The following is a 27,500-nucleotide window of genomic DNA, read 5'->3' on the forward strand; positions in this document are numbered from 1 at the left end:
TGTTTTAAACGTCCATCCATCCATCCATTTTACAATATAATTACAACACTTTATGTACATATTTATATACAGATTTGAACAATAAGTTATTCACTGAAATATATTTATTAATTGTGGTTCTTACAAAAAATATATCTTATAAAAATATAAAAGCTAAAATGTCTCTTAAAGCTCTGCTCCTTTAATTAGTGCATACTAAATAATGTAACTTTAGCCTACTACTACAAGCATATTATTTACCAGCAACATAAAGTGAAACAGAGGCAGAGGTGTCCTGCCACAGTCAGTAAGAAATAAACAGAAAACAGTAGTGGTGGTAGATAGACACAGAGCTTCATCAAACATCTGATCCACTGAACAAAGAGCTCCAAAAATCTTGATCCTACACTTCTCTTTTGTAAAGTAAATGTGAACAGCCGATATGGGCATCTACATCAACTATATGATTTGCCTGAGAGGCTGGACAGGACAAAAAAAAATTAATTAATTAATTAATTTAAAAAAAAATTTAAAAACAATTTTTTTTTTGTCGCGGCCTTAATTCTTTCGTGGCGGGCCGCCACAAATAAATGACTGTGTGGGAATCACTGTATACACATACATATTTATATACACATATATATACATTTACACATATATAGATACATATATACAAATATGTACATATAGACATTATACATATAAATACATACATATATACACATGTATATGCATATATACATATGTATATAAACATATACACATTTATGTTTACATACAGTATATACATTTAGACATATATCTATACATATATACATATATATATATGTACGTAGTGTATAATAAATGATTTATATAGCAGTAATGTGTTCCCACAGCTCTACAAAGAAGTGGAGCTGTGCTCCAAGATAACAAAAGTGGTGCAGTTTGACCGAGACGAGTCGTGCATGATTGGTTACGGTAAGGACTTGCACGTATACTTCATACGTATATTTCATGTCTTCTTATGTAACCATGGTTACGGTAAGGACTTGCACGTATACTTCATACGTATATTTCATGTCTTTTTATGTAACCATGGTTACGGTAAGGACTTGCACGTTTACTTCATACGTATATTTCATGTCTTCTTATGTAACCATGGTTACGGTAAGGACTTGCACGTATATTTCATGTCTTCTTATGTAACCATGGTTACGGTAAGGACTTGCACGTATACTTCATACGTATATTTCATGTCTTCTTATGTAACCATGGTTACGGTAAGGACTTGCACGTATACTTCATACGTATATTTCATGTCTTTTTATGTACCATGGTTACGGTAAGGACTTGCACGTATACTTCATACGTATATTTCATGTCTTCTTATGTAACCATGGTTACGGTAAGGACTTGCACGTATATTTCATGTCTTCTTATGTAACCATGGTTACGGTAAGGACTTGCACGTATACTTCATACGTATATTTCATGTCTTCTTATGTAACCATGGTTACGGTAAGGACTTGCACGTATACTTCATACGTATATTTCATGTCTTTTTATGTAACCATGGTTACGGTAAGGACTTGCACGTATACTTCATACGTATATTTCATGTCTTCTTATGTAACCATGGTTACGGTAAGGACTTGCACGTATATTTCATGTCTTCTTATGTAACCATGGTTACGGTAAGGACTTGCACGTATACTTCATACGTATATTTCATGTCTTCTTATGTAACCATGGTTACGGTAAGGACTTGCATGTATACTTGAAGTCTTCTTATGTAACCATGGTTACGGTAAGGACTTGCACGTATACTTCATGTCTTCTTATGTAACCATGGTTACGGTAAGGACTTGCACGTATACTTCATACGTATATTTCATGTCTTCTTATGTAACCATGGTTACGGTAAGGACTTGCACGTATACTTCATGTCTTCTTATGTAACCATGGTTACGGTAAGGACTTGCACGTATACTTCATGTCTTCTTATGTAACCATGGTTACGGTAAGGACTTGCACGTATACTTCATACGTATATTTCATGTCTTCTTATGTAACCATGGTTACGGTAAGGACTTGCACGTATACTTCATACGTATATTTCATGTCTTCTTATGTAACCATGGTTACGGTAAGGACTTGCACGTATACTTCATGTCTTCTTATGTAACCATGGTTACGGTAAGGACTTGCACGTATACTTCATGTCTTCTTATGTAACCATGGTTACGTTAAGGACTTGCACGTATATTTCATGTCTTCTTATGTAACCATGGTTACGGTAAGGACTTCCACGTATATTTCATACGTATATTTCATGTCTTCTTATGTAACCATGGTTACGGTAAGGACTTGCACGTATATTTCACACGTATATTTCATGTCTTCTTATGTAACCATGGTTACGGTAAGGACTTGCATGTATATTTCATGTCTTCTTATGTAACCATGGTTACGGTAAGGACTTGCACGTATATTTCATGTCTTCTTATGTAACCATGGTTACGGTAAGAACTTGCACGTATACTTCATACGTATATTTCATGTCTTCTTATGTAACCATGGTTACGGTAAGGACTTTTACGTATACTTCATGTCTTCTTATGTAACCATGGTTACGGTAAGGACTTGCACGTATACTTCATGTCTTCTTATGTAAGCACTCTTCTTCCTCGTCCTCCTCCTCCAGGTTTCTCCATCTCGGTGGTGGAGGAGGACCGAGTGCAGCAGCTTTACATCACAGACGTGCGGGCGGGAGGTCTGGCCTTTGCCAAAGGTTTGTGGTGATGCCTCCAGAACATCTTCATCTTTATCACTTCCACATAAGCACACCCATCTGTGGTGATGCCTCCAGAACATCTCCATCTTTATCACTTTTACACAAGCACACCCATCTGTGGTGATGCCTCCAGAACATCTCCATCTTTATCACTTTTACACAAGCACACCCATCTGTGGTGATGCCTCCAGAACATCTTCATCTTTATCACTTCCACATAAGCACACCCATCTGTGGTGATGCCTCCAGAACATCTCCATCTTTATCACTTTTACACAAGCACACCCATCTGTGGTGATGCCTCCAGAACATTTCCATCTTATCACTTCCACACAAGCACACCCATCTGTGGTGATGCCCCCAGAACATCTCCATCTTTATCACTTTTACACAAGCACACCCATCTGTGGTGATGCCTCCAGAACATCTCCATCTTTATCACTTTTACACAAGCACACCCATCTGTGGTGATGCCTCCAGAACATCTCCATCTTTATCACTTTTACACAAGCACACCCGTCTGTGGTGATGCCTCCAGAACATCTTCATCTTTATCACTTCCACATAAGCACACCCATCTGTGGTGATGCCTCCAGAACATCTCCATCTTTATCACTTTTACACAAGCACACCCATCTGTGGTGATGCCTCCAGAACATCTCCATCTTTATCACTTTTACACAAGCACACCCATCTGTGGTGATGCCTCCAGAACATCTTCATCTTTATCACTTCCACATAAGCACACCCATCTGTGGTGATGCCTCCAGAACATCTCCATCTTTATCACTTTTACACAAGCACACCCATCTGTGGTGATGCCTCCAGAACATCTCCATCTTTATCACTTCCACACAAGCACACCCATCTGTGGTGATGCCCCCAGAACATCTCCATCTTTATCACTTTTACACAAGCACACCCATCTGTGGTGATGCCTCCAGAACATCTCCATCTTTATCACTTTTACACAAGCACACCCATCTGTGGTGATGCCTCCAGAACATCTCCATCTTTATCACTTTTACACAAGCACACCCGTCTGTGGTGATGCCTCCAGAACATCTCCATCTTTATCACTTTTACACAAGCACACCCATCTGTGGTGATGCCTCCAGAACATCTCCATCTTTATCACTTCCACACAAGCACACCCATCTGTGGTGATGCCTCCAGAACATCTCCATCTTTATCACTTTTACACAAGCACACCCATCTGTGGTGATGCCTCCAGAACATCTCCATCTTTATCACTTTTACATAAGCACACCCATCAGTGGTGATGCCTCCAGAACATCTCCATCTTTATCGCTTTTACACAAGCACACCCATCTGTGGTGATGCCTCCAGAACATCTCCATCTTTATCACTTCCACATAAGCACACCCATCTGTGGTGATGCCTCCAGAACATCTCCATCTTTATCACTTTTACATAAGCACACCCATCTGTGGTGATGCCTCCAGAACATCTCCATCTTTATCACTTCCACACAAGCACACCCATCTGTGGTGATGCCTCCAGAACATCTCCATCTTTATCACTTCCACACAAGCACACCCATCTGTGGTGATGCCTCCAGAGCATCTCCATCTTTATCACTTTTACACAAGCACACCATCTGTGGTGATGCCTCCAGAACATCTCCATCTTTATCACTTCCACACAAGCACACCCATCTGTGGTGATGCCTCCAGAACATCTCCATCTTTATCACTTTTACACAAGCACACCCATCTGTGGTGATGCCTCCAGAACATCTCCATCTTTATCACTTTTACACAAGCACACCCATCTGTGGTGATGCTCCAGAACATCTCCATCTTTATCACTTTTACACAAGCACACCCGTCTGTGGTGATGCCTCCAGAAATCTCCATCTTTATCACTTCCACACAAGCACACCCATCTGTGGTGATACCTCCAGAACATCTCCATCTTTATCACGTTTACACAAGCACACCCATCTGTGGTGATGCCTCCAGAACATCTCCATCTTTATCACTTCCACACAAGCACACCCATCTGTGGTGATTCCTCCAGAACATCTCCATCTTTATCACTTCCACACAAGCACACCCATCTGTGGTGATGCCTCCAGAACATCTCCAGCTTTATCACTTCCACACAAGCACACCCATCTGTGGTGATGCCTCCAGAACATCTCCATCTTTATCACTTCCACACAAGCACACCCATCTGTGGTGATGCCTCCAGAACATCTCCATCTTTATCACTTCCACACAAGCACACCCATCTGTGGTGATGCCTCCAGAGCATCTCCATCTTTATCACTTTTACACAAGCACACCCATCTGTGGTGATGCCTCCAGAACATCTCCATCTGTATCACTTCCACACAAGCACACCCATCTGTGGTGATGCCTCCAGAACATCTCCATCTTTATCACTTTTACACAAGCACACCATCTGTGGTGATGCCTCCAGAACATCTCCATCTTTATCACTTTTACACAAGCACACCATCTGTGGTGATGCCTCCAGAGCATCTCCATCTTTATCACTTTTACACAAGCACACCCGTCTGTGGTGATGCCTCCAGAACATCTCCATCTTTATCACTTCCACACAAGCACACCCATCTGTGGTGATGCCTCCAGAACATCTCCATTTTTATCACTTTTACACAAGCACACCCGTCTGTGGTGATGCCTCCAGAACATTTCCATCTTTATCACTTCCACACAAGCACACCCATCTGTGGTGATGCCTCCAGAACATCTCCATCTTTATCACTTTTACACAAGCACACCCATCTGTGGTGATGGCTCCAGAACATCTCCATCTTTATCACTTTTACACAAGCACACCCATCTGTGGTGATGCCTCCAGAACATCTCCATCTTTATCACTTCCACACAAGCACACCCATCTGTGGTGATGCCTCCAGAACATCTCCATCTTTATCACTTCCACACAAGCACACCCATCTGTGGTGATGCCTCCAGAACATCTCCATCTTTATCACTTTTACACAAGCACACCCATCTGTGGTGATGCCTCCAGAACATCTCCATCTTTATCACTTTTACACAAGCACACCCATCTGTGGTGATGCCTCCAGAACATCTCCATCTTTATCACTTTTACACAAGCACACCCGTCTGTGGTGATGCCTCCAGAAAATCTCCATCTTTATCACTTCCACACAAGCACACCCATCTGTGGTGATACCTCCAGAACATCTCCATCTTTATCACGTTTACACAAGCACACCCATCTGTGGTGATGCCTCCAGAACATCTCCATCTTTATCACTTCCACACAAGCACACCCATCTGTGGTGATTCCTCCAGAACATCTCCATCTTTATCACTTCCACACAAGCACACCCATCTGTGGTGATGCCTCCAGAACATCTCCAGCTTTATCACTTCCACACAAGCACACCCATCTGTGGTGATGCCTCCAGAACATCTCCATCTTTATCACTTCCACACAAGCACACCCATCTGTGGTGATGCCTCCAGAACATCTCCATCTTTATCACTTCCACACAAGCACACCCATCTGTGGTGATGCCTCCAGAGCATCTCCATCTTTATCACTTTTACACAAGCACACCCATCTGTGGTGATGCCTCCAGAACATCTCCATCTGTATCACTTCCACACAAGCACACCCATCTGTGGTGATGCCTCCAGAACATCTCCATCTTTATCACTTTTACACAAGCACACCCATCTGTGGTGATGCCTCCAGAACATCTCCATCTTTATCACTTTTACACAAGCACACCCATCTGTGGTGATGCCTCCAGAGCATCTCCATCTTTATCACTTTTACACAAGCACACCCGTCTGTGGTGATGCCTCCAGAACATCTCCATCTTTATCACTTCCACACAAGCACACCCATCTGTGGTGATGCCTCCAGAACATCTCCATTTTTATCACTTTTACACAAGCACACCCGTCTGTGGTGATGCCTCCAGAACATTTCCATCTTTATCACTTCCACACAAGCACACCCATCTGTGGTGATGCCTCCAGAACATCTCCATCTTTATCACTTTTACACAAGCACACCCATCTGTGGTGATGGCTCCAGAACATCTCCATCTTTATCACTTTTACACAAGCACACCCATCTGTGGTGATGCCTCCAGAACATCTCCATCTTTATCACTTCCACACAAGCACACCCATCTGTGGTGATGCCTCCAGAACATCTCCATCTTTATCACTTCCACACAAGCACACCCATCTGTGGTGATGCCTCCAGAACATCTCCATCTTTATCACTTCCACACGAGCACACCCATCTGTGGTGATGCTTTCAGAACATCTCCATCTTTATCACTTTTACACAAGCACACCCATCTGTGGTGATGCCTCCAGAACATCTCCATCTTTATCACTTTTACACAAGCACAACCATCTGTGGTGATGCCTCCAGAACATCTCCATCTTTATCACTTTTACACAAGCACACCCATCTGTGGTGATGCCTCCAGAACATCTCCATCTTTATCACTTTTACACAAGCACACCCATCTGTGGTGATGCCTCCAGAACATCTCCATCTTTATCACTTTTACACAAGCACACCCATCTGTGGTGATGCCTCCAGAACATCTCCATCTTTATCACTTCCACACAAGCACACCCATCTGTGGTGATGCCTCCAGAACATCTCCATCTTTATCACTTTTACACAAGCACAACCATCTGTGGTGATGCCTCCAGAACATCTCCATCTTTATCATTTCCACACAAGCACACCCATCTGTGGTGATGCCTCCAGAACATCTCCATCTTTATCACTTTTACACAAGCACACCCATCTGTGGTGATGCCTCCAGAACATCTCCATCTTTATCACTTCCACACAAGCACACCCATCTGTGGTGATGCCTCCAGAACATCTCCATCTTTATCACTTCCACACAAGCACACCCATCTGTGGTGATGCCTCCAGAACATCTCCATCTTTATCACTTTTACACAAGCACACCCATCTGTGGTGATGCCTCCAGAACATCTCCATCTTTATCACTTTTACACAAGCACACCCATCTCGGACCACAACTTTCAAGCGGCACTCGTGTGCTTTGTGGCGCTGATGCTTACAGACGAGCGGCGCAAGTAAACAGGAAGTGTTCTAAAATAGGTGTGTCCCAAGACAGTCTTTTCACTTCCAATATGATACTATTGGCCGATGCTGATATCGATGCGATGATATCGGCGCAAAAAAAACATACTTTTCATGCTGGCTGCTGAATAAAAGACTTTTGTACACTATTTATTTTTTCATCTCTTATTTTCCTACACTTCTGAGTCTCATTTGCAAGTATGCATTTATTTCAGTTTCAGGAAGTAGTCTTTGCCATGAACTTAAATGCGGCCGTCTTGTCTTTTGTTGAGTCCTACAAAGTGTTTATACTGTAAGTATCCTACTTATTACACACCTGCTGCTTGAAAAAAGATTAGCAACTAAAATTTATGGATCTGAAAAAACATTCTCAAACACAAAAAAGTTTTTTTTTGGTTATGACAAGGTCAATGTTGTGGGCGGAGCCTCCTCTTAAGGATATTTTCTCGCCCTTCTTAGTCTTTGGTGCTTTCCCTCGTTGAGGGCGAAAGTAGTTGGCTGTCATCATCCCAGACTGACCAATAAAAAGGCATATTGTTCAGAGGTGGCCCCGCCCACGGGTCTCAAATTGAGTCGTAACCAAAACATTTTTCTATAAAAAAACATTTTTATTCAAAACTTTTATTTGTCTGCAAATCTATTTTTTATTTAATTTTCCAGTCATATATTTTTTGTTTGCATTTTTATTTTGCTTTTAAATGTGTTTAGGTTGCAAATCTGTTTGCCATGTAAAATCGCTAATGCTAATCAGTATCATGTATATGGGATATCCAATGTAAATTAGCATTAAGCTAGCACGTTGGTTTTAGTGAATTTCTTCTATGTTGGACTGCCAAATCGTAGTTATTTGGTACTTCATGTCAATAATATGACATATAAAGGTGCAAAATAGATAGATAGATAGATCAATAAAGTACTATCTATCTATCTATCTATCTATCTATCTATCTATCTATCTATCTATCTATCTATCTATCTATCTATCTATCTATCTATCTATCTATCTATCTATCTATCTATCTATCTATCTATCTATCTATCTATCTATTTTGCACCTTTACAGTGTTTTGAAGTGAAAAAGATGCTAATCTGTCTGCTAACATAGCAAGAAGTTTTGAAATGATTGAATCAAAGATGGTGGATTATAATCCAGGAGCAGTTTTTGAAAGCACGGATGTTGTGTGCCTGGCAGGTCTGAACGCGGGCGATGAGATCCTGGAGCTGAACGGGAAGGAGGCCCACAGTCTCAACTTCTCCGACATGAAGGCGGCGTTCTCCCGCTCCTCCCTGGCGCTGAGCGTCAACACGCTGCCTCCCTTGGAGCGCCGCCAGCTCTGCTTCCTGCCGCCACGGCGCTCAGACGTGGAGGAGGACCTCTACACGGACATCTTCTCCCAGAGTCAAGGTGACTTTTGATGCTATCGTCACATTGGGATGATAATTAGTGTGTTGGCGACACTTTCTGGATGAGTCAGCAGGTGTCCTTTTAGGCAATGTAGCCTACTCGCTAACAGCTAATGTCCCACCACACTCTTTTAGCCACATAAATCACTCATCTTCTGGGTTACATTTGTCTTCTGGGTTAGATTTGTCTTCTGGGTTAGATTTGTCTTCTGGCTTAGATTTGTCTTCTGGGTTAGATTTGTCTTCTGGGTTACATTTGTCTTCTGGGTTACATTTGTCTTCTGGGTTAGATTTGTCTTCAGGGTTACATTTGTCTTCTGGGTTACATTTGTCTTCTGGGTTAGATTTGTCTTCTGGGTTACATTTGTCTTCTGGGTTACATTTGTCTTCTGGGTTACATTTGTCTTCTGGGTTAGATTTGTCTTCTGGGTTACATTTGTCTTCTGGGTTACATTTGTCTTCTGGGTTAAATTTGTCTTCTCGGTTAGATTTGTCTTCTGGGTTAGATTTGTCTTCAGGGTTACATTTGTCTTCTGGGTTACATTTGTCCTCTGGGTTAGATTTAACTTCAGGGTTACATTTGTATTCTGGGTTACATTTGTCTTCTGGGTTACATTTGTCTTCTGTTTTAGATTAGTCTTCTGGGTTTGACATGTCTTCTGGGTTACATTTGTCTTCAGGGTTAGATTTGTCTTCTGGGTTACATTTGTCTTCTGGGTTAGATTTGTCTTCTGGGTTAGATTTGTCTTCAGGGTTACATTTGTCTTCTGGGTTACATTTGTCTTCTGGGTTACATTTGTCTTCTGGGTTAGATTTGTCTTCTGGATTAGATTTGTCTTCTGGGTTACATTTGTCTTCTGGGTTACATTTGTCTTCTGGGTTACATTTGTCTTCTGGGTTACATTTGTCTTCTGTTTTAGATTAGTCTTCTGGGTTTGACATGTCTTCTGGGTTACATTTGTCTTCAGGGTTAGATTTGTCTTCTGGGTTACATTTGTCTTCTGGGTTAGATTTGTCTTCTGGGTTACATTTGTCTTCTGGGTTACATTTGTCTTCTGGGTTACATTTGTCTTCTGTTTTAGGTTAGTCTTCTGGGTTTGACATGTCTTCTGGGTTACATTTGTCTTCAGGGTTAGATTTGTCTTCTGGGTTACATTTGTCTTCTGGGTTAGATTTGTCTTCTGGGTTAGATTTGTCTTCAGGGTTACATTTGTCTTCTGGGTTAGTTTTGTCTTCTGGATTAGATTTGTCTTCTGGGTTACATTTGTCTTCTGGGTTACATTTGTCTTCTGGGTTAGATTTGTCTTCAGGGTTACATTTGTCTTCTGGGTTACATTTGTCTTCCGGGTTAGATTTGTCTTCAGGGTTACATTTGTATTCTGGGTTACATTTGTCTTCTGGGTTAGATTTGTCTTCTGTTTTAGATTAGTCTTCTGGGTTTGACATGTCTTCTGGGTTACATTTGTCTTCAGGGTTAGATTTGTCTTCTGGGTTAAATTTGTCTTCTGGGTTAGATTTGTCTTCTGGGTTACATTTGTCTTCTGGGTTACATTTGTCTTCTGGGTTACATTTGTCTTCAGGATTAGATTTGTCTTCTGGGTTAAATTTGTCTTCTGGGTTAGATCTGTCTTCTGGGTTACATTTGTCTTCTGGGTTACATTTGTCTTCTGGGTTGGATTTGTCTTCTGGGATACATTTGTCTTCTGGGTTAGATTTGTCTTCAGGTTTAGATTTGTCTTCTGGGTTAGATTTGTCTTCAGGGTTAGATTTGTCTTCTGGGTTAGATGTCTTCTGAGTTAGATGTGTCTTCTGGGTTAGATTTGTCTTCTGGGTTAGGGTCTGAGTTTGAAGCAGACTGCAACGTGACGTGAGCTCTGTGTGTCCTCAGAAGAGATCCTGGACGATGGTGTCGGGCTGCTGCTGGAGACTTCCGGGGACAGTTTGGACGACGACTCTGAGATCTTGGGTCAGTTTGACGCGTGCAGAAAGGTAAGACAAAGTCTTCTTGGTTACTTCTCTTCTTCTTGTGCAGACAAACTTAGCCAGGGAACAAAAGTAGCAGAAAGGACATTTAGCAGTTTTTCTTCTGGCAGGCAGCGAGCGTCAAACTCGCACCTCGCTTGGTGAGCAGGCTCTGGTGCCAGACGTTAGCGAGCGCTTCTTCCCGGACGCAACATTTGGTGCTTTTCACCCGCACTGAAATGTTCCTCTGAGAACAAGCACTTGCATTGCATCCTCAACATGCTCACTTTTACACTTTTTCTCATCATTGCATCCTCAACATGCTCACTTTTACACTTTTTCTCATCATTGCATCCTCAACATGCTCAGTTTTACACTTTTTCTCATCATTGCATCCTCAACATGCTCACTTTTATACTTTTTCTCATCATTGCATCCTCAACATGCTCACTTTTACACTTTGTCTCATCATTGCATCCTCAACATGCTCACTTTTACACTTTTTCTCATCATTGCATCCTCAACATGCTCACTTTTACACTTTTTCTCATCATTGCATCCTCAACATGCTCACTTTTACACTTTTTCTCATCATTGCATCCTCAACATGCTCACTTTTATACTTTTTCTCATCATTGCATCCTCAACATGCTCACTTTTACACTTTGTCTCATCATTGCATCCTCAACATGCTCACTTTTACACTTTTTCTCATCATTGCATCCTCAACATGCTCACTTTTACACTTTTTCTCATCATTGCATCCTCAACATGCTCACTTTTACACTTTTTCTCATCATTGCATCCTCAACATGCTCACTTTTACACTTTTTCTCATCATTGCATCCTCAACATGCTCACTTTTATACTTTTTCTCATCATTGCATCCTCAACATGCTCACTTTTACACTTTGTCTCATCATTGCATCCTCAACATGCTCACTTTTACACTTTTTCTCATCATTGCATCCTCAACATGCTCACTTTTACACTTTTTCTCATCATTGCATCCTCAACATGCTCACTTTTACACTTTTTCTCATCATTGCATCCTCAACATGCTCACTTTTACACTTTTTCTCATCATTGCATCCTCAACATGCTCACTTTTACACTTTTTCTCATCATTGCATCCTCAACATGCTCACATTTACACTTTTTCTCATCATTGCATCCTCAACATGCTCACTTTTACACTTTTACACTTTTTCTCATCATTGCATCCTCAACATGCTCACTTTTACACTTTTACACTTTTTCTCATCATTGCATCCTCAACATGCTCACTTTTACACTTTTTCTCATCATTGCATCCTGAACATGCTCACTTTTACACTTTTTCTCATCATTGCATCCTCAACATGCTCACTTTTACACTTTTTCTCATCATTGCATCCTCAACATGCTCACTTTTACACTTTTACACTTTTTCTCATAATTGCATCCTCAACATGCTCACTTTTACACTTTTTCTCATCATTGCATCCTCAACATGCTCACTTTTACACTTTTTCTCATCACTGCATCCTCAACATGCTCACTTTTACACTTTTACACTTTTTCTCATCATTGCATCCTCAACATGCTCACTTTTACACTTTTTCTCACCATTGCATCCTCAACATGCTCACTTTTACACTTTTTCTCATCATTGCAACATTTTCAATGTGAAGTTGATCATTGCAAGATTGTAAAATTTCAATTGGGCTTTGACTTGCAAAGTGCTTCAGAAGTAGTTGTGGCCACCACCTGGTGGGTAAATGATGCCGCAGTGAGTGTGTGGCACACTCATTGGCTGTATTGACACTGCACTAGCACGGTGTTGCTGTTTCCTAATGGCACCATCTGCTGGATTAAAGAAGTCACTACGAGTGAGCTAACACCTGAGCTACGTTCACTATGTTTGACTCATTCTGGGGCTACCATTTGTTTATAAAGCCATTATGAATGCTTCTTTATTATTATTATTATTAAACAGTCACACCCGTCTATAGAGGCCACACAATTTCATCCACGCAGAAAGGTGGCGCTATAAACATTGTCTTTAACACGCTCACTTATTTTCAGTCTTCTGAAAAGTACTTTTAAAAAGTAATAAAGTTACTTTATCAAAAAAGTAATTGTATTACTGACGTAATCGCTGGAATTAATTACTAGGGGAAGTAAGCAAAAGCTTACTAAAAAAAAACAACTTCCAAATAATGGCATATGAAGTTTCATGAAAGCAGAGTATGAGTGTGTGTGTGTGTGTGTGTTGTGTGTTGTGTGTTGTGTGTGTGTGTGTGTGTGTGTGCGTGTGTGTGTGTGTGTGTGATCCAACCACACAATTTAAACCAATCAGAAACAAAGCGCAGCTGAGGTGTATGAGAGAGAGACGCCAAGACCCGCCTTAGGTTGCTTCTGATTGGTTGAAATTGCGTGGCGTTTTCAGGCATGACAACTTCATCCGTCATAGTGCACTGTTTTCTCTCCTTTAGTTCAAACACTTGTTTATTTCAATTGTTTTTGGTACAATGTGACCCCAGCTGGTCGTGGTGACTTACAGGTGTCCAATCAAATTCACATTCAGCCGGTAGCTGCAACTTGATGCTTTTGTTTATGTAGTACAGCCGAGTGGTTCATCCTTGCTGTGATTGTCAGTTGGGTCAGAATGACATCTTCATGCAGGACTGGCTTGTCCCAGATGTTAAGTGGTTTACATGATGACATCTTCATGCAGGACGTGTGCTTACATAGCAGTGTGTATGTGTGCGTGTGCTTACATAGCAGTGTGTATGTGTGCGTGTGCTTACATAGCAGTGTGTATGTGTGCGTGTGCTTACATAGCAGTGTGTATGTGTGTGTGTGCTTACATAGCAGTGTGTATGTGTGCGTGTGCTTACATAGCAGTGTGTATGTGTGCGTGTGCTTCCATGTTTGCTGTGTGATGTTGCCTTCTCTTCAATATCATTTGAGTGTTTAGCGCAGATTGTTGCTTTCATGAGAAAAAATGACTTCCTGTATTGAACTTCTGATGCCGTCTTGTTGACATTAAGGTTCAAGTTTAATCTTCATATTTGATAAAACCATCTTTTTTTTTTTTATTAATCACATGTGATCATGTTGACTAAATTTGAGTATTTTTTGTTTTACAAAATATACAATGGCCTTTGCATGTTTGACATTTTCAGTTTGTGGACCAGAGTCCAGGTCTGACCTTGTATGACCCAAGGTCTGACCTTGTATGACCAAGGATAAATGTTGATGTTTTTGTTGATTCTAAATGTTGATGAAGTGATTCTTTATCTTTATACTCCTATTCTGCCTTTGAGGCATTGTGTGTGTTTTCTTGTCTCAAATTTGGATCCATTAAGTGAAGCACTAGAGCCGAGGTCCCCCCCCCCCCAGTCCTACCAGTTCTTCCCGCATCCCCCCCTCTCAGTCCCATGTCCCCAATCCTGCCCCGCGAGCCTGAGGAGATTTCTTCCCGCCGTCGGAGGCTCTCTGCCCGCACTCTGCCAGACCATCAAGGCTGAATCAGCGCACTGCTGCACTCAGGCGGGTCTTCAGCGAGGGGAGGGAGTGCTGAAGAGCTGGTGGGCGTCTTCATCTCCGTCTGTTGACCAGGACCACGGACTGCTCCTGCAGACCTGCCATGTAGACTTTTTACTTCCTCTTTCTGCACGCAATCATGTCTGCTCTGAGGTGGACTCAACCAAGCAAGCGTTCCTCCGACTCGGTCTTTGACATGCTCCATCTGGTGAGTTTTTCTACCTGACCTTTGCTTCCTTTCAAACGCTTTTCTCCTTCTGGTGCTAACTCTGTCCCCCACCGCTACATGCTAGCACTCCTCTGGGGGACTTTAGCTTCCTTCAGACCGTCTGATCCGGCATGTCCTTCCTGCCCTAACATCAGTTCTTTGGATCCTTCCTGCCCTGACATCAGTTCTTTGGATCCTTCCTGCCCTGACATTATTACTTTGGATCCTTCCTGCCCTGACATTATTACTTTGGATCCTTCCTGCCCTGACATTATTACTTTGGATCCTTCCTGCCCTGACATTATTACTTTGGATCCTTCCTGCCCTGACATCAGTACTTTGGATCCTTCCTGCCCTGACATTAGTACTTTGGATCCTTCCTGCCCTGACATTAGTACTTTGGATCCTTCCTGCCCTGACATTATTACTTTGGATCCTTCCTGCCCTGACATTAGTACTTTGGATCCTTCCTGCCCTGACATTAGTACTTTGGATCCTTCCTGCCCTGACATTATTACTTTGGATCCTTCCTGCCCTGACATTAGTACTTTGGATCCTTCCTGCCCTGACATTATTACTTTGGATCCTTCCTGCCCTGACATTAGTACTTTGGATCCTTCCTGCCCTGACATTAGTACTTTGGATCCTTCCTGCCCTGACATTATTACTTTGGATCCTTCCTGCCCTGACATTATTACTTTGGATCCTTCCTGCCCTGACATTATTACTTTGGATCCTTCCTGCCCTGACATTATTACTTTGGATCCTTCCTGCCCTGACATTATTACTTTGGATCCTTCCTGCCCTGACATTAGTACTTTGGATCCTTCCTGCCCTGACATTAGTATTTTGGATCCTTCCTGCCCTGACATTAGTACTTTGGATCCTTCCTGCCCTGACATTATTACTTTGGATCCTTCCTGCCCTGACATTAGTACTTTGGATCCTTCCTGCCCTGACATTATTACTTTGGATCCTTCCTGCCCTGACATTATTACTTTGGATCCTTCCTGCCCTGACATTAGTACTTTGGATCCTTCCTGCCCTGACATCAGTTCTTTGGATCCTTCCTGCCCTGACATTAGTACTTTGGATCCTTCCTGCCCTGACATTAGTATTTTGGATCCTTCCTGCCCTGACATTAGTACTTTGGATCCTTCCTGCCCTGACATTAGTACTTTGGATCCTTCCTGCCCTGACATTATTACTTTGGATCCTTCCTGCCCTGACATCAGTACTTTGGATCCTTCCTGCCCTAACATCAGTTCTTTGGATCCTTCCTGCCCTGACATCAGTTCTTTGGATCCTTCCTGCCCTGACATTAGTACTTTGGATCCTTCCTGCCCTAACATCAGTACTTTGGATCCTTCCTGCCCTGACATTAGTTCTTTGGATCCTTCCTGCCCTGACATCAGTTCTTTGGATCCTTCCTGCCCTGACATCAGTACTTTGGATCCTTCCTGCCCTGACATTAGTACTTTGGATCATTCCTACCCTGACATCAGTTCTTTGGATCATTCCTGCCCTGACATTAGTACTTTGAATCCTTCCTGCCCTGACATTATTACTTTGGATCCTTCCTGCCCTGACATCAGTACTTTGGATCCTTCCTGCCCTAACATCAGTACTTTGGATCCTTCCTGCCCTGACATTATTACTTTGGATCCTTCCTGCCCTGACATCAGTACTTTGGATCCTTCCTGCCCTGACATTAGTACTTTGGATCCTTCCTGCCCTGACATTAGTACTTTGGATCCTTCCTGCCCTGACATTATTACTTTGGATCCTTCCTGCCCTGACATTATTACTTTGGATCCTTCCTGCCCTGACATTATCACTTTGGATCCTTCCTGCCCTGACATTAGTACTTTGGATCCTTCCTGCCCTGACATTATTACTTTGGATCCTTCCTGCCCTGACATCAGTACTTTGGATCCTTCCTGCCCTGACATTAGTACTTTGGATCCTTCCTGCCCTGACATTAGTACTTTGGATCCTTCCTGCCCTGACATTATTACTTTGGATCCTTCCTGCCCTGACATTATCACTTTGGATCCTTCCTGCCCTGACATTAGTACTTTGGATCCTTCCTGCCCTGACATTATTACTTTGGATCCTTCCTGCCCTGACATCAGTACTTTGGATCCTTCCTGCCCTGACATTATTACTTTGGATCCTTCCTGCCCTGACATTATCACTTTGGATCCTTCCTGCCCTGACATTAGTACTTTGGATCCTTCCTGCCCTGACATTATTACTTTGGATCCTTCCTGCCCTGACATTATTACTTTGGATCCTTCCTGCCCTGACATTAGTACTTTGGATCCTTCCTGCCCTGACATTAGTATTTTGGATCCTTCCTGCCCTGACATTAGTACTTTGGATCCTTCCTGCCCTGACATTAGTACTTTGGATCCTTCCTGCCCTGACATTATTACTTTGGATCCTTCCTGCCCTGACATCAGTACTTTGGATCCTTCCTGCCCTGACATTAGTACTTTGGATCCTTCCTGCCCTGACATTAGTACTTTGGATCCTTCCTGCCCTGACATTATTACTTTGGATCCTTCCTGCCCTGACATTATTACTTTGGATCCTTCCTGCCCTGACATTAGTACTTTGGATCCTTCCTGCCCTGACATTAGTATTTTGGATCCTTCCTGCCCTGACATTAGTACTTTGGATCCTTCCTGCCCTGACATTAGTACTTTGGATCCTTCCTGCCCTGACATTATTACTTTGGATCCTTCCTGCCCTGACATCAGTACTTTGGATCCTTCCTGCCCTAACATCAGTTCTTTGGATCCTTCCTGCCCTGACATCAGTTCTTTGGATCCTTCCTGCCCTGACATCAGTTCTTTGGATCCTTCCTGCCCTGACATCAGTACTTTGGATCCTTCCTGCCCTAACATCAGTACTTTGGATCCTTCCTGCCCTAACATCAGTTCTTTGGATCCTTCCTGCCCTGACATCAGTTCTTTGGATCCTTCCTGCCCTGACATCAGTTCTTTGGATCCTTCCTGCCCTGACATTAGTACTTTGGATCCTTCCTGCCCTAACATCAGTACTTTGGATCCTTCCTGCCCTGACATTAGTTCTTTGGATCCTTCCTGCCCTGACATCAGTTCTTTGGATCCTTCCTGCCCTGACATCAGTACTTTGGATCCTTCCTGCCCTGACATTAGTACTTTGGATCATTCCTACCCTGACATCAGTTCTTTGGATCCTTCCTGCCCTGACATTAGTACTTTGAATCCTTCCTGCCCTGACATTATTACTTTGGATCCTTCCTGCCCTGACATCAGTACTTTGGATCCTTCCTGCCCTAACATCAGTACTTTGGATCCTTCCTGCCCTGACATTAGTACTTTGGATCCTTCCTGCCCTGACATTATTACTTTGGATCCTTCCTGCCCTGACATCAGTTCTTTGGATCCTTCCTGCCCTGACATCAGTTCTTTGGATCCTTCCTGCCCTGACATCAGTTCTTTGGATCCTTCCTGCCCTGACATTAGTACTTTGGATCCTTCCTGCCCTAACATCAGTACTTCGGATCCTTCCTGCCCTGACATTAGTTCTTTGGATCCTTCCTGCCCTGACATCAGTTCTTTGGATCCTTCCTGCCCTGACATCAGTACTTTGGATCCTTCCTGCCCTGACATTAGTACTTTGGATCATTCCTGCCCTGACATCAGTTCTTTGGATCATTCCTGCCCTGACATCAGTTCTTTGGATCATTCCTGCCCTGACATCAGTTCTTTGGATCCTTCCTGCCCTGACATTAGTACTTTGGATCCTTCCTGCCCTGACATTAGTACTTTGGATCCTTCCTGCCCTGACATTCGTACTTTGGATCCTTCCTGCCCTGACATCAGTACTTTGGATCCTTCCTGCCCTGACATTAGTACTTTGGATCCTTCCTGCCCTGACATTAGTACTTTGGATCCTTCCTGCCCTGACATTAGTACTTTGGATCCTTCCTGCCCTGACATTAGTACTTTGGATCCTTCCTGCCCTGACATTCGCCAAGTTTTTTCAAATATTTTCAAATGTTTTGTGTTTTTTATGCTCCAGTGATAGATTTTTAGTCTTCATATTTAATGGCAAACTTTAAATATTGCTTTGTACTCTAGCACTTTGCGTAACAAATAAAATCTATGCCTGATTATTAATGGCGGGCGTTGTGGCGGTCCTTGAACGCACCGTAAAAACGCCTGTGTCCAGAGTAGAGAAATATCATGTCTGTCCTTTCCTGATGACGTGAATGTCTCTTGTTTTCATGTCAGCATTTAAGCTAACGAGCTGGCACCAAGTCAATCCGTGAGTCCGACCCTCCAAGTTAATGAGCCGCGACCGTGACGTAGGAAAGTCTGCTTGGACTGTAAAATCCCTGACACACAGGAAGTGGTTTAGACTCGATGGGTCGTGATGCTGCAACTCAGATGCTCTCCTATTAGCATAATGGCTAATGACTCGTGTGTGTGTGCACTTGTAACAATGGGACTAAATTAGCATAGTTATAGAAATACGACTTCAATTGTTCGCCTCCAGCTGTAAGCTAACTCATCCTGAGAAGAATGTTTTTGTTATAGCGGGACAATCATCATAGGATGTTGGTCATGCAATCATCGTTACATCATCGTCCTCGGTCTTTCAGAAATGTTGCAACTTTGTATGCAATATATGCAAAAGCCTGTGTCCATAAAAAACGTTATATATTCACAATGTATTCCTTCTTTCTATTTGAACAGAAAACAAACAATCACAGCATGCAAGTGCATATATTGTCATTTTTAATATTATTGAATAATGCAACAAATTTTATGAGACTAAACATTCTCAAAATCTTTTATTAATTAAAAAAATAAATACTTCAATATTTGCTTATCTTAAGCAGTGAAGTTGTCACGTTGTGTAAATGGTAAATTAAAACAGAATACAATGATTTGCAAATCCTTTTCAACTTATATTCAATTGAATAGACTGCAAAGACAAGATATTTCATGTTCACACTGAGAAACTTATTTTTCTTTGCAAATAATCATTAACTTAGAATTTAATGGCATCAACACATTGCAAAAGTTTAGCACTGTGTTACATGGCCTTTCCTTTTAACAACACTCAGTAAAGGTTTGGGAACTGAGGAGACACATTTTTGAAGTGGAATTATTTCCCATTCTTGCTTGATGTACAGCTTAAGTTGTTCAACAGTCTCCCTTCTCATATTTTAGCCTTCATATTGCACCACACATTTTCAATGGGAGACAGGTCTGGACTACAGGCAGGCCAGTCTAGTACCTACACTCTTTTACTATGAAGCCACACTGTTGTAAAAGTAGTTTGGCATTGTCTTGCTGAAATAAGCAGGGGCGTCCATGATAACGTTGCTTGGATGGCAACATATGTTGCTCCAAAAGCTGTATGTACCTTTCAGCATTAATGGTGTCTTCACAGATGTGTAAGTTACCCATGTCTTGACTACTAATACACCCCCATACCATCACACATGCTGGCTTTTACACTTTCACCCTAGAACATGTCTTGACCACTAATACACCCCCATACCATCACACATGCTGCCTTTTACACTTTCACCCTAGAACATGTCTTGACCACTAATACACCCCCATACCATCACACATGCTGCCTTTTACACTTTCACCCTAGAACATGTCTTGACCACTAATACACCCCCATACCATCACACATGCTGCCTCTTACACTTTCACCCTAGAACATGTCTTGACCACTAATACACCCCCATACCATCACACATGCTGCCTTCTACACTTTCACCCTAGAACATGTCTTGACCACTAATACACCCCCATACCATCACACATGCTGCCTTTTACACTTTCACCCTAGAACATGTCTTGGCCACTAATACACCCCCATACCATCACACATGCTGCCTTTTACACTTTCACCCTAGAACATGTCTTGGCCACTAATACACCCCCATACCATCACACATGCTGCCTCTTATACTTTCACCCTAGAACATGTCTTGACCACTAATACACCCCCATACCATCACACATGCTGCCTTTTACACTTTCACCCTAGAACATGTCTTGACCACTAATACACCCCCATACCATCACACATGCTGCCTTTTACACTTTCATCCTAGAACATGTCTTGACCACTAATACACCCCCATACCATCACACATGCTGCCTTTTACACTTTCACCCTAGAACATGTCTTGACCACTAATACACCCCCATACCATCACACATGCTGCCTTTTACACTTTCACCCTAGAACATGTCTTGACGACTAATACACCCCCATACCATCACACATGCTGCCTTTTACACTTTCACCCTAGAACATGTCTTGACCACTAATACACCCCCATACCATCACACATGCTGCCTTTTACACTTTCACCCTAGAACATGTCTTGGCCACTAATACACCCCCATACCATCACACATGCTGCCTTTTACACTTTCACCCTAGAACATGTCTTGGCCACTAATACACCCCCATACCATCACACATGCTGCCTCTTATACTTTCACCCTAGAACATGTCTTGACCACTAATACACCCCCATACCACCACACATGCTGCCTTTTACACTTTCACCCTAGAACATGTCTTGACCACTAATACACCCCCATACCATCACACATGCTGCCTTTTACACTTTCACCCTAGAACATGTCTTGACCACTAATACACCCCCATACCATCACACATGCTGCCTTTTACACTTTCACCCTAGAACATGTCTTGACCACTAATACACCCCCATACCACCACACATGCTGCCTTTTACACTTTCACCCTAGAACATGTCTTGGCCACTAATACACCCCCATACCATCACACATGCTGCCTTTTACACTTTCACCCTAGAACATGTCTTGACCACTAATACACCCCCATACCATCACACATGCTGCCTTTTACACTTTCACCCTAGAACATGTCTTGACCACTAATACACCCCCATACCATCACACATGCTGCCTTCTACACTTTCACCCTAGAACATGTCTTGACCACTAATACACCCCCATACCATCACACATGCTGCCTTTTACACTTTCACCCTAGAACATGTCTTGGCCACTAATACACCACCATACCATCACACATGCTGCCTTCAACACTTTCACCCTAGAACATGTCTTGACCACTAATACACCCCCATACCATCACACATGCTGCCTTTTACACTTTCACCCTAGAACATGTCTTGACCACTAATACACCCCCATACCATCACACATGCTGCCTTTTACACTTTCACCCTAGAACATGTCTTGACCACTAATACACCCCCATACCATCACACATGCTGCCTTTTACACTTTCACCCTAGAACATGTCTTGACCACTAATACACCCCCATACCATCACACATGCTGCCTTTTACACTTTCACCCTAGAACATGTCTTGACCACTAATACACCCCCATACCATCACACATGCTGCCTTCTACACTTTCACCCTAGAACATGTCTTGACCACTAATACACCCCCATACCATCACACATGCTGCCTTTTACACTTTCACCCTAGAACATGTCTTGGCCACTAATACACCACCATACCATCACACATGCTGCCTTCAACACTTTCACCCTAGAACATGTCTTGACCACTAATACACCCCCATACCATCACACATGCTGCCTTTTACACTTTCACCCTAGAACATGTCTTGACCACTAATACACCCCCATACCATCACACATGCTGCCTTTTACACTTTCACCCTAGAACATGTCTTGACCACTAATACACCCCCATACCATCACACATGCTGCCTTCTACACTTTCACCCTAGAACATGTCTTGACCACTAATACACCCCCATACCATCACACATGCTGCCTCTTACACTTTCACCCTAGAACATGTCTTGACCACTAATACACCCCCATACCATCACACATGCTGCCTTTTACACTTTCACCCTAGAACATGTCTTGGCCACTAATACACCACCATACCATCACACATGCTGCCTTCAACACTTTCACCCTAGAACATGTCTTGACCACTAATACACCCCCATACCATCACACATGCTGCCTTTTACACTTTCACCCTAGAACATGTCTTGACCACTAATACACCCCCATACCATCACACATGCTGCCTTTTACACTTTCACCCTAGAACAGTCCGGATGGTTCGCTTCCCCTTTGGTCCGGAGGACACCACGTCCACAGTTTCCAAAAACAATTTGAAATGTGGACTCGTCAGACCACAGAACACTTTTCCACTTTGCATCAGTCCATCTTAGATGAGCTCGGGCCCAGCGAAGCGTTTCTGGGTGTTGTTGATAAATGGCTTTGGCTTTGCATAGTAGAGTTTTAACTTGCACTTACAGATGTAGCGACCAACTGTAGTTACTGACAGTGGTTTTCTGAAGTGTTCCTGAGCCCACGTGGTGATATCCTTTACACACTGATGTGGATTTTTGATGCAGTAGCGCCTGAGGGATCCAAGGTGTGTAATATCATGGCTTATCTGCAGTGATTTCTCCAGATTCTCTCAACCTTTTGATGATATTACGGAGCGTAGATGGTGAAATCCCTAAATTCCTTGCTTGAGAAATGTTGTCCTTCAACAATTTGCTCAGGCATTTGTTGACAAAGTGGTGACCCTCGCCCCGTCCTTGTTTGTGAATGACTGAGCATTTCATGGAAGCTGCTTTTATACCCAATCATGGCACCCACCTGTTCCCAATTAGACTGTCCACCTGTGGGATGTTCCAAATAAGTCTTTGATGAGCATTCCTCAACTTTCTCACTCTTTTTTGCCACTTGTGCCAGCTTTTTTGAAACATGTTGCAGGCATCAAATTCCAAATGAGCTAATATTTGCAAAAAATACCAAAGTTTAACAGTTTGAATGTTAAATATCTTGTCTTTGCAGTCTATTCAATTGAATATAAGTTGAAAAGGATTTGAATTCTGTTTTTATTTACTATTTACACAACGTGACAACTTCACTGCTCTTGGGGTTTGTATGATTTCTCAACAATTCTTCACCATTTATGTCAATTAGTTGACGCTACCTATTGGCTAAGTTTATTCTCGCAACCAATTGTCAACGATGCCAAAATATCAGCGCACAGTACGATGCGATACAATTGTATTAAAAAAACAAAAACAAATGGCCAAGCAGTACTTTCTTTGGCCCGGGTGTACCTAAAGAAGTGGCTAGTGAGGATATAAAGTATGAATGGACAAAATGTAATAAACATTTTTTATATTAACTTTTGTTTGAAATTAAATACATAAATGCGGTATTGAATGTGGTAATGTATTTAATGTAAAAATAGTATTTTATGATTTAATTAATTATATTGATATTTAATTATAATTTATTATTGATTTCATTATTTTATTTATTTATTTGTTTATTTATTTATTTTTTTCTCTTTTTATTAATTATTTCATTATTTCATGATGAATAATTTCACAATTTATTTAATTTATTTTATGAACATTTGTGTCACCGCTTCATGAATTTTTTGAGTCTGTCAAAGTCAGTGGGCGGGGCTAACAGCAACATTTATTCATCTCGAAATAATTAAGTGATTAAGTGTACGTTAACATTAAATACATTATTGTCATATCAAATACAACATGTATTATTTAATTACAACCACAATTAATTAAAAATAAATTATCGTCACAATTAATGGAACATTTATTATTTAATTCCCCAACTCTGACTACTTTTAAAACTAGACTGAAAACTTTTATGTTCACCTTAGCTTTCAGCTAAATCTTTTAATCTTTTAATCTTTTAACTTTTAATGTCCGCACTGTTTTTATTTTTATTGTCTGCATTTTAATTTTGCTTTTATTTTCTTTCATTAGACTTTGTTGTCTGTGAAGCACTTTGAGTCTGCCTTGTGTATGAAAAGCACTATACAAATAAAGCTGCCTTGCCTTGCCTTGCCTTGCCTTGCCTAATTCCAGCTACAGTTAATTAAAAATAAATTATTGTCACTTTTAACAGCACATGTATTATTTAATTCCAAATACAATTAATTAAAAATGAAATATTGTCAAATTTAATAGCACATTTATTATTTAATTCCAACTACAATTGATTAAAAATAAATTATTGTCACAATTAGTAGCATATGTATTATTTAATTCCAACTACCATTAATTAAAAATTAAATATTGTCACATTTAATAGCACATTTATTATTTAATTCCAAATACAATTAATTAAAAATGAAATATTGTCAAATTTAATAGCACATTTATTATTTAATTCCAACTACAATTGATTAAAAATAAATTATTGTCACAATTAGTAGCATATGTATTATCTAATTCCAACTACCATAATTAAAAATTAAATATTGTCACATTTAATAGCACATTTATTATTTAATTCCAACTACAATTAATTAAAAATAAATTATTGTCACAATTAATAGCACATGTATTATCTAATTCCAAATACAATTAATTAAAAATACATTATTGTCACAATTAATAGCATATGTATTATTTAATTCCAACTACAATTAATTAAAAATTAAATATTGTCACATTTAATAGCACATTTTGTATTTAATTCCAACTACAACTAATTAAAAATAAATTATTGTCGCAATTAATAGCGCATGTATTATTTAAATTTCCAACTACAATTAATTAAAAATAAATTATTGTCACATTTAATAGCACATTTATTATTTAATTCCAACTACAATTAATTAAAAATAAATTATTGTCACATTTAATAGCACATTTATTATTTAATTCCAACTACAATTAATTAAAAATAAATTATTGTCACAATTAATAGCGCATGTATTATCTAATTCCAAGTACAATTAATTAAAAATACATTATTGTCACAATTAATAGCATATGTATTATTTAATTCCAACTACAATTAATTAAAAATTAAATATTGTCACATTTAATAGCACATTTTGTATTTAATTCCAACTACAACTAATTAAAAATAAATTATTGTCGCAATTAATAGCGCATGTATTATTTAATTTTCCAACTACAATTAATTAAAAATAAATTGTCACATTTAATAGCACATTTATTATCTCATTCCAAGTACAATTAATTAAAAATACATTATTGTCACAATTAATAGCGCATGTATTATCTAATTCCAAGTACAATTATTAAAAATACATTATTGTCACAATTAATAGCATATGTATTATTTAATTCCAACTGCAATTAATTAAAAATTAAACATTGTCACATTTAATAGCACATTTTGTATTTAATTCCAACTACAATTAATTAAAAATAAATTATTGTCACAATTAATAGCGCATCTATTATTTAATTTTCCAACTACAATTAATTAAAAATAAATGATTGTCACATTTAATAGCACATTTATTATTTCATCCCAACTACAATTATAAAAAAATAATTGTCAGTTTAGCAGGTAAAGGTCACGTGATGCAAAATGATGCAAAAATGAGAAATATCCTCAAAGTGGCTGCCAGCAAGTGATGGATGCCATCACGGGTGGACCCCCAAATTACAGTCCTAATAGTGCACTGGTTTCCATGGCAACCTGCTGTGTGTTGTCTATACTTCGCATGGCGTGAAAGAGATGAGTCACTTACGGCGGCGCCCTCAGTGGGAGGAAAACACCCGGGGAAAAAGATGTGATTGAAATGAAGCTGCACTCGAAATAGACCAAATTATAGATTTGTTCTTTTTGGTGCCGCCTCTGCATGCACGCTCCTGAAGTTACTTTCACTTTCACTTTCACTTTCACTTTCACTTGTGTCTGGCAGAACACGGAGCAGGTGGCCGCTTTCTGCCGCAGCCTGCATGACATGAATCCCCCGGAGAGCGTGTCCTCCTCCTCGCCCAGCCCGGACTCGCCCCTCCCGCCGCCCGTCGCCGCCCTGCGCCAGCTCTCGGACGCCGACAAGCTCCGCAAAGTCATCAGCGAGCTGGTGGAGACGGAGCGCACCTACGTCAAAGTTAGTGTCCTTCCGCCTGTGTGTCCGAGTGTTGGGAGTGTAGAGAGTTCTCTAACTCCTGTGTGTCCGAGTGTTGGGAGTGTAGAGGGGTCTCTAACGCCTGTGTGTCCGAGTGTTGGGAGTGTAGAGGGGTCTCTAACGCCTGTGTGTCCGAGTGTTGGGAGTGTAGAGAGTTCTCTAACTCCTGTGTGTCCGAGTGTTGGGAGTGTAGAGGGGTCTCTAAAGCCTGTGTGTCCGAGTGTTGGGAGTGTAGAGGGGTCTCTAAAGCCTGTGTGTCCGAGTGTTGGGAGTGTAGAGGGGTCTCTAACGCCTGTGTGTCCGAGTGTTGGGAGTGTAGAGGGGTCTCTAACGCCTGTGTGTCCGAGTGTTGGGAGTGTAGAGAGTTCTCTAACGCCTGTGTGTCCGAGTGTTGGGAGTGTAGAGGGGTCTCTAACGCCTGTGTGTCCGAGTGTTGGGAGTGTAGAGGGGTCTCTAACGCCTGTGTGTCCGAGTGTTGGGAGTGTAGAGGGGTCTCTAACGCCTGTGTGTCCGAGTGTTGGGAGTGTAGAGGG

At 41.2% G+C, this 27,500-nt stretch overlaps 1 protein-coding gene across 4 annotated transcripts in view; it reads left to right on the forward strand.

Annotated features, from left to right (window-relative positions):
• LOC133658689 (rho guanine nucleotide exchange factor TIAM1-like) overlaps positions 1–27,500 on the forward strand; it is a 148,385-nt gene that overhangs the window by 94,504 nt on the left and 26,381 nt on the right. For all 4 annotated transcript variants that reach the window (XM_062061002.1, XM_062061000.1, XM_062061001.1 and 1 more), the window contains 5 exons: positions 858–939; positions 2,666–2,752; positions 9,063–9,275; positions 11,163–11,263; positions 26,758–26,949. In XM_062061002.1, coding sequence (XP_061916986.1) covers positions 858–939; positions 2,666–2,752; positions 9,063–9,275; positions 11,163–11,263; positions 26,758–26,949 — 675 coding nt within the window. The remainder of the gene's footprint in view (positions 1–857; positions 940–2,665; positions 2,753–9,062; positions 9,276–11,162; positions 11,264–26,757; positions 26,950–27,500) is intronic.

This window comes from Entelurus aequoreus, linkage group LG10 (genome assembly GCF_033978785.1).
Source record: "Entelurus aequoreus isolate RoL-2023_Sb linkage group LG10, RoL_Eaeq_v1.1, whole genome shotgun sequence".
Lineage (NCBI taxonomy): Eukaryota > Metazoa > Chordata > Actinopteri > Syngnathiformes > Syngnathidae > Entelurus > Entelurus aequoreus.